This window comes from Hyperolius riggenbachi, chromosome 6 (genome assembly GCF_040937935.1).
Source record: "Hyperolius riggenbachi isolate aHypRig1 chromosome 6, aHypRig1.pri, whole genome shotgun sequence".
Lineage (NCBI taxonomy): Eukaryota > Metazoa > Chordata > Amphibia > Anura > Hyperoliidae > Hyperolius > Hyperolius riggenbachi.
In genome coordinates this window covers 173,100,053-173,116,977 of record NC_090651.1, presented here as the reverse complement: position 1 = coordinate 173,116,977, position 16,925 = coordinate 173,100,053, and the positions used below count along the sequence as shown (strand labels likewise).

Below are 16,925 nucleotides of genomic sequence, written 5' to 3'. Positions count from 1 at the left end.
GCTCTGGGGGAGAGGGTCGGCCTTCCCCTCTCCCCTGAGTCCTTGTCCAATCCATGGACAAGGGGCTCTTCCCCACCTCCAGTGCCCCAGGAGGAGGTGGGGGCGACGACTCCCTTGGGGGGTTCATGGCTACATCTGGGAGTCCCCTTTAAGGAGAAATGAGTATAGGGGTACAAAGTACTCCTTACCCATTTCCACAAAGGGTTAAAAATGAAATAAAAACACAACTACGAAAAAAACTATTTAATTAATCTAAATTAACCATAAATATTTACCTGTACCTTTAAAAAAAGTTCCCATGCCAATATCCTCGGGAAAAAGTCCAACGCCAATATCCTCTAACTTGCGATCTTCTGTTACATTAATTGAAGATCACCGCGAATCGCCGCCACAGACGCTGCCCCTGCCGAACTGCTCTCAGCTATAGTATAGCTGAGAGCAAAAAGCATCTTTAAATTTAGGCTCCAAGGCTCCCCATTGGTTCCTTAACAGACCAATGGGGATCAGGAGGATAAGGAATCAATGGGGAGCCTTGTAGCCTAAATTTAAAGATGCTTTTTGCTCTCAGCTATACAGTATAGCTGAGAGCGAGTCCTATACGGACGCTATACCGCCAGCTCCCACTGCCCTCCCTGCTTCCCTACCCATGGGTGCACTGGATGTCAGCATGGGTGAGAGTGAAAGCAGGTGAGAGGCAGGGAGGGCAGCAGGAGCTGGTGGTATAGCGTCTGTATAGGATGCGCTCTCAGCTATACTGTATAGCTGAGAGCAAAAAGCATGTTTAAATTTTGGCTCCAAGGCTCCCCAATGGTTCCTTATCGACCAATGGGGATCCTCCTAATCCCCATTGGTCTGTTAAGGAACCAATGGGGAGCCTTGGAGCCAAAATTTAAAGATGCTCTTTGCTCTCAGCTATACTATATTTACAGAGGTGCCTGGTTCTTCTACTGACCACATATGCTATTGCTCCGTTGTTATTGCCTGATGAAGCTGGATTAAACCTGCGAAACGCGTTGCATATTTGGAGTTCATAAATACTTTACTACAGTCGTTGTGTGTCTACTTGGAGGAGGTAAGTCCACCACTACCTCCTCTATTTACCAAGAATTTGGTTTTTAAGCTCATTTAGCTTCCTTTTATCCTTTTGGCGCCTCTGTTCTCCTGCATAATATTGAGTCCACCCTGGGTGGAGGGTTGAACCCCCTTTTTTCTCATCTACAGAGAGCGACTTCTTATTCCTGAGTGGGGTCAGGAAAATCTCCTCACCTGCCTTTACAGTGGTTGCCTAATGGTAACCCTGGTTTTTGAGTATTAATATTTACTCTATCTAGTAACCATTTACCAGTACATATTACACTATTGGGGCTCTTGGTGTTCCTTGTTTTTATACTATAGGTGAGAGCAGTTCGACGGGGCGGCGTCTGTGGCGGCGGTTCACGGTGATCTTCAATCAACTTAAAAGAAGATCGCAAGTTAGAGGATATTGGCATGGTACCTTTTTCCGAGGATATTGGCGTGGGAACTTTTTCTTAAAGGTACAGGTAAGTATTTCTGAAGGATCGCAAGATAGAGGATACTGTTGTCATGGAACATAACAGATTATAGCGTGGGACCTTTTCCCAATGATATTGGCTAGGGAACTTTTTCTTAAAGGTACAGGTAAGTATTTCTGAAGATCGCAAGATAAAGGATACTGTCGTCGTGGGACATAACAGATTATAGTGTGGGACCTTTTCCAGAGGATATTGGCGTGGGAACTTTTTCTTAAAGGTACAGTTAAGTATTTCTGGTTGATTAAGAACATTAAAGGACTTTTCTCATTGTTGCGTTTTTATTTCATTTAGCCCTTTATAGAAAAGGGTAAGGGGTACCCCTATACTCATTTCTAATGGGAGAGGGCGGGCATCTTGGGTCCCCTTCTTAAAGGGGACTCCCAGATGCCTCCATCTACCCCTCCCCAGGGAGTCTTTGTCTGTACCTTATCCTGGGTTGGATTGGACAAGGGCTCGGGGGGAGAGGGGAAGGCTTGGCCCCTCTCCCCTGGAGCCCCCCCATACCATGGACCATGCAGGCTGGAATAGCTCAGGGTGCGAAGCCCCAGTCGGCCTGGGGCTCCGCATTCTGGCTATCCCAGCCTGCATGGGGACAAGGGGTTACAGAGGCTCAAGAGGGAGACCCCATGCCATTTTTTTAAATTTCCCCTTTGAACATAAAAAAAAATTAAACATTTTTTTTTTATATAAATATTGTTTTCCACTATCTTTTTAACATATTCTTCTTAACATAACCAGCAAATTTGGTGTTTCTAGCTTATAAGGGGGCTTTGCTATTAAACGTTAAAGTCGGCGGCAGCAAAGCAGGGCTTAAAACGATAAATAACGTTCAGGCAGGACAAAAAAAGCAGGTGTAAAAATGATAAATTACGTTCACAAGGTCTGCACTATTTTAACCTTTAAAACGATAAATCTCGTTTTACACAAATATCGGGCAGAAGGGCATTTTTCACTAGACGTGCGTGCGACCATGTGGTATTTGAGGTTGGTTATCCTTCTGACCTCAAATACCACACGATCGCACACAGCGCAGCTCCTCTGCGCGCTGTGTGCAGTAAATCAGAAGAGGAACTATAGCGGCAGGTGGAGGGGGATAAATTATAGACGAGCAGAGGGGAGAAAGAACTGCCACTTCCTCCTCACACATAATTGACGTTCTGCTTCAGTTGAAGTTAATGACTGAGCAGAACGGGGACTACAGGGGGAACAGGAGGGGGGAGGATGGTACTGTGTGCTAGTCACAGCACCAGTAAGTAAACAATGACAAAGGTAGAACAGAGGCGCCAAAAGTATAAAATCAGTAATTAAAAGGTTTAAAATTGCTTTGGAGGCAGTGGTGGACTTACCTCCTTCAAGCAGACTCAAGAGACTGTAGTATTCAAAAAATACAAAATATTTATTGGCATACTCCAGGGTATAGGCCTGCGCGGGTCCACTTTTTCAAAATCGCACCCGACCCGCACCCGCGACCGGCTACCCGCACCCGACCCGCGACCCGCTTTCTGGTGCATTTGATACCCGCAACCCGACCCGCACCAGCAGCACTGCTACCCGCACCCGACACGCAGGCCCGCTACCCGACCCACTACCCGCGACCCGCTTTTTTACATTTTCTTCTAAAGTGCACATTTAAAGTAACATTGGGAGCTGTAAAGTTAATAAAACCTATTTTTATACACAAACCAAAGGTAAAAAGGTTTTTAGCTTGCTTTCACTACCCGCGACCCGCACCCGCAGACCGCTACCCGCACCCGCAACTCGCTACTAGAGTGGGGCCGAACCTCCGATTTTCGGTTCGCGAACTTCCGCGGAAGGTTCGGTTCGCGTAAACGTTCGCGAACCGCAATAGACTTCAATGGGGATGCGAACTTTAAAAAAAAAAATTATGCTGGCCACAAAAGTGATGGAAAAGATGTTTCAAGGGGTCTAACACCTGGACCCCCAGGTGGAGGAGTGGGATACATGCCAAAAGTCCCCGGGAAAAATCTGGATTTGACGCAAAGCAGCGTTTTAAGGGCAGAAATCACAATGAATGCTAAATGACAGGCCTAAAGTGCTTTAAAACATCTTGCATGTGTATACATCAATCAGGTAGTGTAATTAAGGTACTGCTTCACACTGACATACCAAACTCACTGTGTAAAGCACCGCAAACAGCTGTTTGTTTAGTGACGGTCGTGCTGGACTGGTGCGCACCATGGCGAGAGTGCAGGTTTTGGTGGCTTTACAGCCCATATGGTCGCCTGGCTGATGTAGCTGAATGACAGAACATTGACTGTCCAGCTGATCAAATTTGGTCTGACCACAATGAGACAACGACCTTATTATCGTGGGTGTGCCCCCCGAGACACTCATCTAGGCGCCGGTCATTGCTTCATTGTGATACGCAAGCCCCTTCACCACGGCAAGGTAATGATCACGAAGGGGAATGGGCGCATACACATGCCTTTTCTTTTGTTGTTGCAGCTGCCCGCAGTGCAGCCAGAAAAATTAGGCAGTCATGTACACGCACCAGAAAAATTATTACAGCGGCCGCTGCTAGCAGTGGCCTAAAAAATCCAGCAATCCGCCTGGAGTCCTGGACCCTGTTGGTGGTGGCGGAGAAGGTAGTCAAGCGGCCTGCAGGCAGACATGCTGTGTGGAGGGACTGGGAGCGACTTAGTCTTCTTGGGGCAGGCCAGGCAGCCAGTCACACGGCGTGCAGGCAGAGATGCTGTGTGTGCGGGGACTGACTTAGTCTTGGGGCGGGCAGCAGCCCTCCGGGATCCATGCCTCATTAATTTTGATAAAGGTGAGGTACTTAACAGTTTTGTGACTTAGGCGACTTCTCTTCTCAGTGACAATGCCTCCAGCTGCGCTGAAGGTCCTTTCTGACAGGACGCTTGCGGCAGGGCAGGAGAGAAGTTGGATGGCAAATTGGGACAGCTCTGGCCACTGGGTTCACTGAACAGGAATACAGTGGTGGGTTCACTGAACAGAACAGGTATGCAGTGGCGGGTTCACTGAACAGAACAGGTATGCAGTGGCGGGTTCACTGAACAGAACAGGTATACAGTGGCGGGTTCACTAAACAGAACAGGTATGCAGTGGCGGGTTCACTGAACAGAACAGGTATGCAGTGGTGGGTTCACTGAACAGGAATACAGTGGCGGGTTCACTGAACAGAACAGGTATGCAGTGGCGGGTTCACTGAACAGAACAGGTATACAGAGGCAGGTTCACTGAACAGAACAGGTATACAGTGGCGGGTTTACTGAACAGAACAGGTATGCAGTGGCGGGTTCACTGAACAGTACAGGTATGCAGTGGCAGGTTCACTGAACAGGTATGCAGTGGTGGGTTCACTGAACAGGTATGCAGTGGTGGGTTCACTGAACAGGTATGCAGTGGTGGGTTCACAGTACAGGTATGCAGTGGTGGGTTCACAGAACAGGTATGCAGTGGCAGGTTCACTGAACAGGTATGCAGGTATCCAGTGGGCTCACTGAACAGAACAGGTATGGTGGGCTCACTGAACAGAACAGGTATGCAGCCAGGAACAAGCTAAGCCTAACTAATCTTTCCCTATGAGAGACAGTCTGCAGCAGCTCGCCCTACTCTCACTAACGCAGGCACACGAGTGAGCTTAATGGCTGCCGCTGCCTGCCTTTTATTAGGGGAGGGAGTGGCTCCAGGGGCTAGTGTAGCCTAATTGGATACACTGGGCCTGCTGACTGTGATGTAGAGGGTCAAAGTTGACCCTCATGGTGCATTATGGGGCGAACCGAACTTCCGCAAAACTTCGCCTGCGGGCCGCGAACGGGAACCACTGAAGTTCGCATGGAACCGTTCGCAGGCGAACCGTTCGGCCCAACTCGACTCGCTACCCGCACCCGACCCGCACCTGCAGTTTAAATCAATTTGGGTACCCGAACCCGACCCGCATTTCGGGTTACCCGCAGGTACCCGACCTGCTGCAGGCCTCCACGGGGTTCGCAATGCGTTTCACAGGCTTGTACCTGCTTCCTCAGGCATTAGACAAATAGGAGCATACAACTAAAGACAAAGGCCCAGGTTGATGTGTGATAGGACCAATCACGTATATGTCTATAAATGTATCAAATAATGAACTGTAACATGATCAATAGTGTGGAATAGTGAGGAGGGCCATAAGCGTGTTGAAAAACTAAATAGTGAGTTTTTAGTGTGGATATTCATTGTTCCCGGGGGGTGGTAAGTGTGGTGAGGAAGTGTTTATCCCTAATTGTATATGAGCAGGTGGACCATGTTACAGAATAAGGAAAAAAGGGAGGAAGGAGAGAGGCAGCTGTAAGAGACTTGCTGATTAGCTGCAGTTAAGAGTATAAGGACATGCCGACAGTGAGGGTATTGGAGGCTAAATTAGTGAGCCGAGGGTATTGGGGACAAAAAAGTGAGCAGATAAGTATTGGAGAGACCAAAGATGTAAGCAAATTAAACAATACTAAAGTAGGAGGGAAGAGAAGGAACCAGGTCAGGGGTACTTTAAAGTTTGGATGTTTGTTACTCAATCACGCAACAATGGCTGAACGGATTTGAATAAAATATGGCACACACACATAGTACATTACCTGGAATAACATATAGGATACGTTTTATCCCCATAACAAAAAAGTTGGCGGAGACAAATACAAACTTCACTGGGAAAATGTAAACTGCAGCCATTCTGAGGCCTCTTGTAAACTACATGCGATTTCGATTTGCGATTTTGACGCGATTTATCATGCGATTCTGATTTGCAATTTTTAATCAGTACTGCATTAATTTTTTCTGCGTTTTTCTTCTTCATTTGAAATCATCCAGGTAAAATCAGAATCGAAAATCGGAATCGCAAATCAGATTTGCAGTGTGCAGGGGGCCTTACACTGTTGTGTAGGGTTCTCAAACTTTGCACAGTTGGTCACTGGGTGACTGGGATTAATATTCAGAAAAGTGGGTAGAGCCAACAAAAGCCAATCAAAATTCACCTATTGATTTTTAAGGGGAATATTTAAATGCTGCCATTCTTGCACTGTTAATGGCACAAGCTTCAAACCTGGTACAGTTGGTGACTGGGTGACTGGGGTTCAAATTCAGGAAAGGGGGTGGAGCCACAAACAGCCAATGAGATTTGTTTAATTTCAATGCAAATAATGGATGCCAAAGACCGCAAAGCTCACAAACTTGGTCATTGAGTAATTGAGTATTTGTGTGTTAGGGTTAGAAAAAGTGGGCGCAGTCAACACCAGCCAAATACATACCTGGACAACGCCGTACCATCAGATAGTAATATATTAAGTAATATCGTAAAAAAAAACAATTTTATTCATATTTTCTTATATTTTTTATTCAGTACAGTTCTTCTTTAAGTTCTTACCTACAACCATAATGTTGAAGTCAAAACCAGTTTTCATTGTTTTCTTACGCATCTGTTCAATGATGGTATCTATACCAATATAACCCAAGAGGTGAGGGCTCATTCCCACTGGTTTCATGGGCACTGCTGGCTTGGGTCTTGTTTCAGGTACAAGATCTGACATTGTTGTTTCAGACTTGTTTTCTGTTGATTCTAAAAATGAAAGCGAATTACATAATTATTCTGTAGTATTCAAAAGCATATGTAGTTGTTTCTAATGTAAAAAGACAGTATTTTGAAGATTTACTATTTAAATCTTGAAAGAAGTCTAGGCTTGTACTACAACTTCTTAATTACACAGTCCTTGTACAGAAATAGAGCCTTGATTTAACCTCATAATTGTAACACGGTAGTAGGAAGGACAAACATGGCATACCATGTACACCGCAAAGCAGGTCATTTCGGAGCTCGCTGGCTGCTGTGCAGCACCAAATATGGGCGCTGCTATAGCAATAATGCTATACACAGCCACAGGGTCGGACTGGGACACTAAGGGCCCACCGAGGAAGTTTCAGCCTGCCCCCCCCCCCCCCCTCCATTTTGGGCTCACATACACATGTACTCCCAAATTTTTGCATGATTTCATGGTAGGGAATAGATTGTAAGCACTTCTGAGGACAGTCTCCAATAGGGATATGTCCACATGAGGCGTGCCGCAGCAAAAATAAGTGGGCGTCACCACGCACTGGAACATCGGCGTGGTCATGATGAGTCATGGGCAGACTTTAAAAAAAAAAAAAAACACAAAATAAGTAGCGGTGTTATTCACAGAGATTAGGTCTGACCAGATACATTTTAGATAAAATAATCAAATAGTTACATGCCTCATGATAACTTATCAAGTAGTCAAATGGCAGCAGATTTTCCGACAAAATGCAATCAGATTGGCGGCAGATTACCCACAAAATGCAATCAAATTGGCAGCAGATATCCCCACAAAATGCAAATAGATTGGCGGCAGATATCCCCACAAAATGCAAATAGATTGGCAGCAGATATTCCCTCAAAATGCAAATAGATTGGCGGCAGATATCCCCACAAAATGCAATCAAATTGGCGGCAGATTTCCCAACAAAATACAATCAGATTGGTGGCAGATATCCCCACAACGCAATTAGATTGGCGGCAGATATCCCCACAAATTGCAATTAGATTGGTGGCAGATATCCCCACAAAATGCGATCAAATTGGCAGCAGATTTCTCAACAAAATACAATCAGATTGATGGCAGATATCCCCACAAAATGCAATTAGATTGGCGGCAGATATCCCCACAAAATGCAATTAGATTGGCGGCAGATATCCCTACAAAATGCAATCAAATTGGCAGCAGATATCCCCACAAAATGCAAACAGATTGGGGACAGATATCCCCACAAAATGCAATTAGATTGGCGGCAGATATTCCCACAAAATGCAATCTGTTTGGCAGCAGATATCCCCACAAAATACAATTAGATTGGCGGCAGATATCCCCACAAAGGCAGGTCCCCAGTAGACAGAGGCGCTCACACGCTTTATGGACCTGAACCAGTTTTATATGCTCCTGTACTGCCTGATGAAGCGGGATTGTTAACCGCGAAACTTGTTGCGATTTTATGGAGCTGTGAATAAATTGTATATTTTTTACTCTGCATTTGAGTATATGTCCACTACCAGAGGGAGGTAAGTCCACCTCAACTTCCCTCTTTTTATCATTTTTAGAACATAGTTTTACTCTGCTTGGCGCCTCTGTTCGTACATATTACAGCACGATTAAGTCCACCCCTGGTGGAGGGGTTCTTTCCCCATTTTCCTATCTACAGAGAGCGACTTTTATACCTGAGTGGGGTCAGGTACTAATACTCCCCACCTGCCTGTCAAGTGGTTACCTGATGGTAACCCACCTTTGTGAGTATAAGAACCTTTGACATTACATTATATATTGAGCTTACCAGACAATATTGCACTATTGGGCTCTTGGTGTCCTCTGTTTTGTTTTTACAAGGTCCCCAGTTAGTGGGGGCCCCCATGCTGACAGGGGGTGCAGTAGGCACAGAGGGACCCCCCTCCCTCACCTGGAGCCCCCCCCCCCCATTAGGGTAGGCAGGTCACAGGTGTCCCCAGTTAGGTAGGCAGCAGCCAGGTCTAAGATCCCCCCCCCCCAGCTTGGAAGGGGGGGCAGTGGGCACAGAGCGGCGGGGAGAGGGGAAGCTTCCCCCCCCCCCTCCCTCACCTAGGGGCCCCCCTTCCGCGCTCCCCCTTTCGCACTCCCCCTCCCTCCAAAATTGCAGCCAGCGGCAGCGAGCGGGGAATAGCTTACCGGCATGATGAGATGAGAAGATCCATCGCTCTGCGCGCCGCTGGCTGGTCTGGTCTCCTGCAATGCACTGTGTCCAATCACGCTCTCACAGGAAGTACTGCGAGAGCGTGATTGGACACAGTGCATTGCAGGAGACCAGACCAGCCAGCAGCACGCAGAGCGATGGATCTCATCTCATCATGCCGATAAAGCTATTGCTTGTGAGGGAAAGGGGGAAGCTTCTCCACTCCCCGCCGCTCTGTGTGCCCAATTTCCCCCTTCCTGTGCTGTGCCCACTCTGGGGCCCCCAGGAGGCTGGGCCCACCGATCTTTTCATCGGCAGTTCGGTGGGTCAGTACGAGCCTGCACAGCCACATCCATATAATTCAGTTGCAGAAAATAGCCAAACCACGAATTACGCCACCAGGGGAGAGGCTAGGTGATCAGTAGGGGAATATATTTGTTATATTCCGGTACTTTGCTGCGCAAGAAAAGCCGTCTCTTGGCTTCTCCCCTTGACCAGCTGATCGATGCCAGGACTATACACACGCGTACACAGAGGTACACACAGCAACAATAAGGGTGGGACAGTATCATCAGTCACATGCAACTCTTAAAGTGAAACACTGCATAAATTGGTATATTTTGGCATACAGGACATACTGTATATACAATGAGAAGGGTTAACATCATGGAGGGAGGACAGGGTTAAGCATCAGGAACTGGTTTACACCGGGAGGAGTATTTTGCACTGGAAGGACCTTATAGGTTCAGGAGAAGGATAGGGAATTAGCACCAACACCAGTGAAAACAGCACTGCAATGCAAAATCCGACTTGCACACGCCACACTTTTCTCCCAGAGCAACCGTGCTGCTGGCAAACATACACCAGTGGCATTACCTACAGAAGATTTTGGGGGGAATTTATGTGAAGCATTCTAATTAAATTGTATCCTGAGAACTGTTTATACTAATGTGAGATGGCTGATCAGTTGTCATAGACCAAGCTGACACAACTTAAGCAAGAGCTCATAAAAATACCTTGAAGAATGAAGGCAACCTTAATATGCCTAGTCCATCCTTTTGAGAATAGTGAATGAGTCAATAGATGCAGAAGTATGATTCGGCTGCCAGGTCAGTTGGTCGCAGGTTGAGCGGAATGACAGCTGACCCAGGCGGCGTTAAACACTATTACCCTGCCCCCCCCCCCCCCCCAATAAAGTTGGGGTCCAAAGTCTTAGTGGTGCAATCAGGGCCGATACTAGACTTTTTGCTGCCTGAGGCAAACTTGTTAGGATGCGCCCTCTCCCCCTCCCCTTCCCTGAATTGTAATAATTGTACAGCAACCGACAATTTACTCTGCTTCATGTAATGTTCTCAGTCAGCAAGGGACCATATGCAACAACTTGAGACATGACATGCTGCAGCTTAACACAATAACACACTAGATTAGATAGGTGCCTGCAGTATAGATTAGATAGGTAGGTGCCCCGCAGTATAGATTAGATAGGTGCCTACAGCATAGCTTAGATAGGTAGGTACCCCATAGTATAGATTAGATAGGTGCCCCGCAGTATAGATTAGATAGTTACATAGTTATTTGGGTTGAAAAAAGACATACGTTCATCGAGTTCAACCAGAGAACAAAGTACAACACCAGCCTGCTTCCTCACATATCCCTGTTGATCCAGAGGAAGGCGAAAAACCCTTACAAGGCATGATCCAATTATCCCCAAAAGGGAAAAAAATTCCTTCCCAACTCCAGATGGCAATCAGATAAAATCCCTGGATCAACATCATTAGGCATTACCTAGTAATTGTAGCCATGGATGTCTTTCAACGCAAGGAAAGCATCTAAGCTCCCTTTGAATGCAGATATAGAGTTTGCCATAACTACTTCCTGTGGCAATGCATTCCACATCTGAATCACTCTTACTGTAAAGAACCCTTTCCTAAATAAATGGCTAAAACGTTTTTCCTCCATGCGCAGATCATGTCCTCTAGTCCTTTGAGAAGGCCTAGGGACAAAAAGCTCATCCGCCAAGCTTTTATATTGCCCTCTGATGTATTTATACATGTTAATTAGATCCCCTCTAATGCTGGGCATAGACGGGTCAATCCGGCGGCCGATTAGCCGCCGAATCGACTCCAGCCGCGTCTCCGCCACGTCCGCGGGGATCGTTTCCCGCTCGTCCCCGCCAGCGGTCCTTATCAGCCGCTCAATTTCCTGCCATTGTCCGCCGGCAGGAATCGGGCGGGCGCGGGTCGAGCGGCTTGATCGGGCCAATTGAATATTATCAGCTGGCCAGATCAGCTGGTCGATACACGGTACAGAAACGTACCGTGTATCCCCAGCATAAGGCGTCTTTTCTCTAGACTAAATAAACCCAATTTATCTAACCTTTCTTGGTAAGTGATGCCTTCCATGCCACGTATCAATTTTGTTGCTCGTCTCTGCACCGCTTTAAAACTGCAATATCTTTCCTGTAATGTGGTGCCCAGAACTGAATTCCATATTCCAGATGTGGCCTTACTAGAGAGTTAAACAGGGGCAATATTATGCTAGCATCTCGAGTTTTTATTTCCCTTTTAATGCATCCCAAAATTGTGTTAGCTTTAGCTGCAGCGGCTTGGCATTGAGTGTGATTATTTAACTTGTTGTCCATGTGTACTCTTAAGTCCTTCTCCAAATTTTATGTCCCCAACTGTATACCATTTATTTTGTATGGTGCTAGACCATTGGTACGACCAAAATGCATGACTTTATATTTTTCAACATTGAATTTCATCTGCCATTTATGTGCCCATATAGCCATCCTATCCAGATCCTGTTGCAATATGTCCCTATCTTCCTGAGAGTTGATGATTCTGCACAATGTTGTATCTCCTGCAAAAATAGCAACATTGCTCATACTGCATCTACTAGGTCATTAATAAATAAATTGAAGAGCACTGGACCCAGTACAGACCCCTGTGGGACCCCACTGCTAACAGTCTCCCATTTTGAGTACAATCCATTGACCACAACTCTTCCACAACTCTTTCTGTTTTCTGTCCATTAGCCAGTTCCCTATCCATGCACACAGACTCTTCCCCAGTCCTTGCATCCTCAACTTTTGCACCAGACTTTTGTGGGGAACAGTTTCGAAAGCCTTTGCAAAGTCCAAGTATATCACATCTACAGCATTCCCAATATCCACATTAGCGTTCACTACCTTATAAAAGCTGAGCATGTTAGTCAAACAGGACCTGTCTTTAGTAAACCCATGTTGATGCTGAGAAATAAGATTGTTTTCTACTATGAAGTCATGTATAGTATCTCTTAGTAACCCCTCAAATAGTTTGCATACAACTGATGTTAAGCTTACAGGTCTATAATTTCTTGGATCTGATTTGTTTGCCCTTCTTAAAGAGAACCTGAACTGAAAATTAAATGTCAAAATAAACATTAACATGTCGTTCTTACCTCCTGTGTAGTTTTCTCATCAATCTCTCTCCTGCGTCCTGTTTGTTCACTGTGATCAATAGAATTCTTTGTCCTCCATTTTGAAAATGGCCATTACCCCATAACAGCTTCCTGGACAGCACACTGTTAAACTATAATATTATCCACTTGAGCCATAGGGAAACATGGTCATTCCCTTGCACATTCAGTTGTAACTGACAGCAGATGATATATAACTGACAGCAGCTGGTATATTTCAATTCTGACAAAATATTGTCAGAACTGGAAGGGATCACTGTAAGAAGCAAATGGAAACCTTCTGAGAGGAACTGATGGCAAGGTCAGTATGTAATCTTCATTTGCAGCTACGTCATGTGTTTATTTTAAACAATTTTACTCAGTTCAGGTTCCCTTTAAATAATGGGAAAACGTGGGCTGTACGCCAATCCACTGGGACTCAGTTGAAAGAGAGTCACAAAAGATAAGTTAAAGGGGTTTATCTATAACTGAACTTAATTCCCTTAGGACCTGATGATGCATGCCATCCGTGCAAGGTGCCTTGTCTATTTTTAATTTATTTAGTCTTGCCTTCACTTCTTCCTGCGTTAAGTATTTAATAATACAGTTGGAAGATTGGGACTCTTCTGCCTCTGTAGATAGGTGCCTTCAGTATAGATTAGATAGGTAGGTGCCCCGCAGTATAGATTAGATAGGTGCCTGCAGTATAGATTAGATAGGTAGGTGCCCCGCAGTATAGATTAGATAGGTGCCTGCAGTATAGATTAGATAGGTGCCTGAAGTATAGATTAGATAGGTAGGTTCCCCACAGTACAGGTTAGATAGGTAGGTGGCTGCAGCAGTGGGGAGAGCTGGCATAGTAGTTAAAACTCACCTTTCTTCCTCTGATCATTGCAGCTTCCAACTCCTTCCTCTCTCAGCATCTGTGTATTGGTAACAGCACCCCCCTGTTGTGACATGCGCTCACATCATCACAGGAGGCGCTGTTACCAATACGTCAGATGCCGGGACAGGAAGGAGTTGGAAGCTGCAATGATCGGAGGAAGAAAGGTGAGTTGTAACTACTATGCCCGTTCTCCCCACCGCCGCAGTGGGTGTGGGGCCTCTTCAGGTGCGGGGCCTGGGGCGATTGCCCCACTTGCCACCCCCAAAGGCCAGCTCTGCATACACCCTGTCTTGGGAGTCATCAACTATTTCAATATATTGCCTTGTTGGCACTTCTCCAGGTAAGGTATTCAACCAGGGTGTCTGTCAGTCAATTGCAAAGTTCATTGCCCACTGTCAACAAAGTCACGCTGATTGCGTGGCAAGTATTAGCCTCTTAAGCATGTTCCATCAGGAATATTGCACTAGATTGGCTGGTGTTGAGCAAAGTTCAAATGTCCGTTATGCAGTGATGCAGGCTGGCTGGATGATAACAGTAAATAGAAATATATATAGCTGTAGTGCAGTATGCAGGGTTCCACTGAGGGCTCTCACCACCTCCTCTGGGCTATCACTTGTATCTGCGGCCGGCTTGGTGCAGGCCTGGCTCCCCGCATCATCAGCTTGACTTAGTCTGTTCCTCGCACTTCAGCCGGCGGCTCACTCAGCCTTCCAGATCGCTTAATTCCGGGTAGGAGCATTGTGGTTACATCACCTGCTGACCCACATCACCACTAGTATTGCCCGCCCCTACAGGGCTTCGTCAGATGTTCTAGTGTGCGGTAGTGGCTTCCCCATTTTAAAACTCCTGCAGCCTTCAATTATAAGCATTCTCCGCCCTTGTGGTCTTATGTGATTGGCTGATCCAGGCTCAGATTTTTCAGACAGTGCCTAGTACACACCATACAATTTTCTGTTAGATTTTACTGTTAGATTTTCTGCACTAGATTATTTTCTGTAGAGACTGGTCATTATCTGTGGTGCATTGTCTTCTGGTTATCTCCTGCTGAGTAGAACAATCAGGGGCGTAGCTAAGGAGCTGTGGGCCCCGGTGCAAGTTTTACAATGGGGCCCCCCAAGCACTCTATACATAACAATTGATTCGGCACACCAAAACCTGCCAATAGGCAACTACAATGTCAGAGGTGCAAGAAGGGGATGGGAAACAGTGTGTTAATGATTACCACTATTCAAAGTATCTATAGAAGTGATTATTATGAGCACAGGACCAATAGAGAGCGAATACTGTAGTTGATGGAGGGCCCTTTGGGGCCCCTCTGGCCCAAGGGCCCCGATGCGGTCGCAACCTCTGCAACCCCTATTGCTACGCCTCTGAGAACTATGCCTAATTGCTAGGCAGATAGATGGTTAGATAGATAGTTTCCAACATGTTGGAAATTATCTATCTGACAGGTAAACCTTACAGAAAATCTAACATCAAATTGTATGGTGTGTACCTAGCATAATGCTGGGTACACACGTTGCGATTTCCCGCTCGATCCGCGGGATCGATTCGATTATTTCAGACATGTTCGATCGGGTTTCGATCGATACAGCCGTCGATTTTACATACTTAACATGCAAAATTGACAGCTGTATCGATCGAAAACCCGATCAAACATGTCGGAAATAATCGATCGATCCCACGGATCGAGCGGGAAATTACAAACTGTGTACCCAGCATAAGGCTCGTATGCTGGCATGGATTTTACATCACATTTTAAAGGCATATACATCCTATATCCGTCATTAGTAAAAAGGCCAATAAAAAATGTGCACTAGGCCATGGCAGACCCACCCACAATGCGTGCACAGATGTGTCTGGATTGCCCATTCACCATCGCTGTCCAAAGTATATGCACACAGGGAGATGTTGCTTGCTTGGCAGTTGGAAAAAGCTGTTATTTCCCACAATGCAATGAGGTTCACAGACAGCAAACTGTCAGGTCTGGAAGCAGGGACACACACACACAGGGACACAGAGACACTTGCAAATTATTATATAGAATAACAGATGCTCAGTATCCATCACATTCAGGACTGGACATGATCACCGACCTTATTAGTGTGAATTTCAGCCCGCAGGGATTTTTCACCTTATGCATCAGAGCAATTTTCACCTCCCATTCATTCACCAATAACTTTGTCACTACTTATCACAATTTATTGATCTATATCTTGTTTTTTCCACCACTAATTAGGCTTTCTTTGGGTGGTACATTTTGCTAAGAATTATTTTTTTTATAAATGTATTTTAACAGGATTAATAAGAAAAAAATGGAAAAAATTAATTATTTCTCAGTTTTCGGCCATTATAGCTTTAAAATAATCCACGCTACCATAATTAAAACCTATGTATTTTATTTGTCCATTTGTCTCGGTTATGACACCATCTAAATTTTGTCCCTATCCCAATGTATGGCGCCAATATTTTATTTGGAAATAAAGGTGCATTTTTTCCATTTTGCGTCTATCACTATTTACAAACTTATAATTTAAAATGTTTTCGTAGTATACCCCCTTCAAATGCATATTTAAAAAGTTCAGACCCTTAGGTAACTATTTAGGTCTTTTTTTTTTATTTAATTGTCATTTGTTTTTTCCCAAAAAATTTTTATTTGGGTAATATTTCGGTGTGTGAAATAAACAGTTAATTTTTAATGTTATTTTTTGTGTAAATTGTAATCAGGGTTGAGCAGAAACTACGCCTATGTGAATCTACGCATCGTAGTTTACGAAATACGCATCGTAGTAGTATTTCGTATGTAGAAAACTATGCGGAGTAAAATACGCGTAGTTATTCCGCCAAACTTCGTAGTTACGTTTGCTACGCATACTTACCGCGTATTATGCGTAGCTTCGCACGCATAGTTTTTCTTGCGTAGTAACGCGTAGTCACATGACGCTAGGCGGAAACTACGTGTACTTCGCACATTACGCTCTCCACATATTTGAGTTGGCAGGCGTAGTTTCCGCAATAGGCGTAGATTACGCTTATGCGTAGTTTTGTACACGTAGTTTCCTCGGTAATGATTCATTCGATTCAATCCAAAAATAGCCGGCTCATTGATGAGCCGGTTACTATAGCTTAGAATGCATCCTGTGCGGACGTATAGCGCCGACTTCCGCTCTCTCCCCACCTGCCTGCACCTGTCACCCCTCACCTAGGCTGGCACCCGGTGCACCCATGGGTGCACCAGGTGCCAGGCTAGGTGAGGATGACAGGTGAGTAGGTGGGGAGGACAGTGGGAGCAGCGCTATGTGTCGGCAGGACGCCTTCTAAGGTATAGT

General features: G+C 45.5%; 1 protein-coding gene across 3 annotated transcripts in view; it reads right to left on the bottom strand.

The window, feature by feature from the left end:
- SEPTIN3 (septin 3) overlaps positions 1–16,925 on the bottom strand; it is a 298,561-nt gene that overhangs the window by 208,076 nt on the left and 73,560 nt on the right. For 2 of the 3 annotated variants that reach the window (XM_068240225.1, XM_068240226.1), the window contains exon 3: positions 6,928–7,119. In XM_068240225.1, the coding sequence (XP_068096326.1) occupies positions 6,928–7,119 (192 nt within the window). Of the gene's footprint in view, positions 1–6,927; positions 7,120–15,432; positions 15,512–16,925 lie in introns of those variants that run through there. The other variant, XM_068240227.1, reaches the window with a different exon arrangement.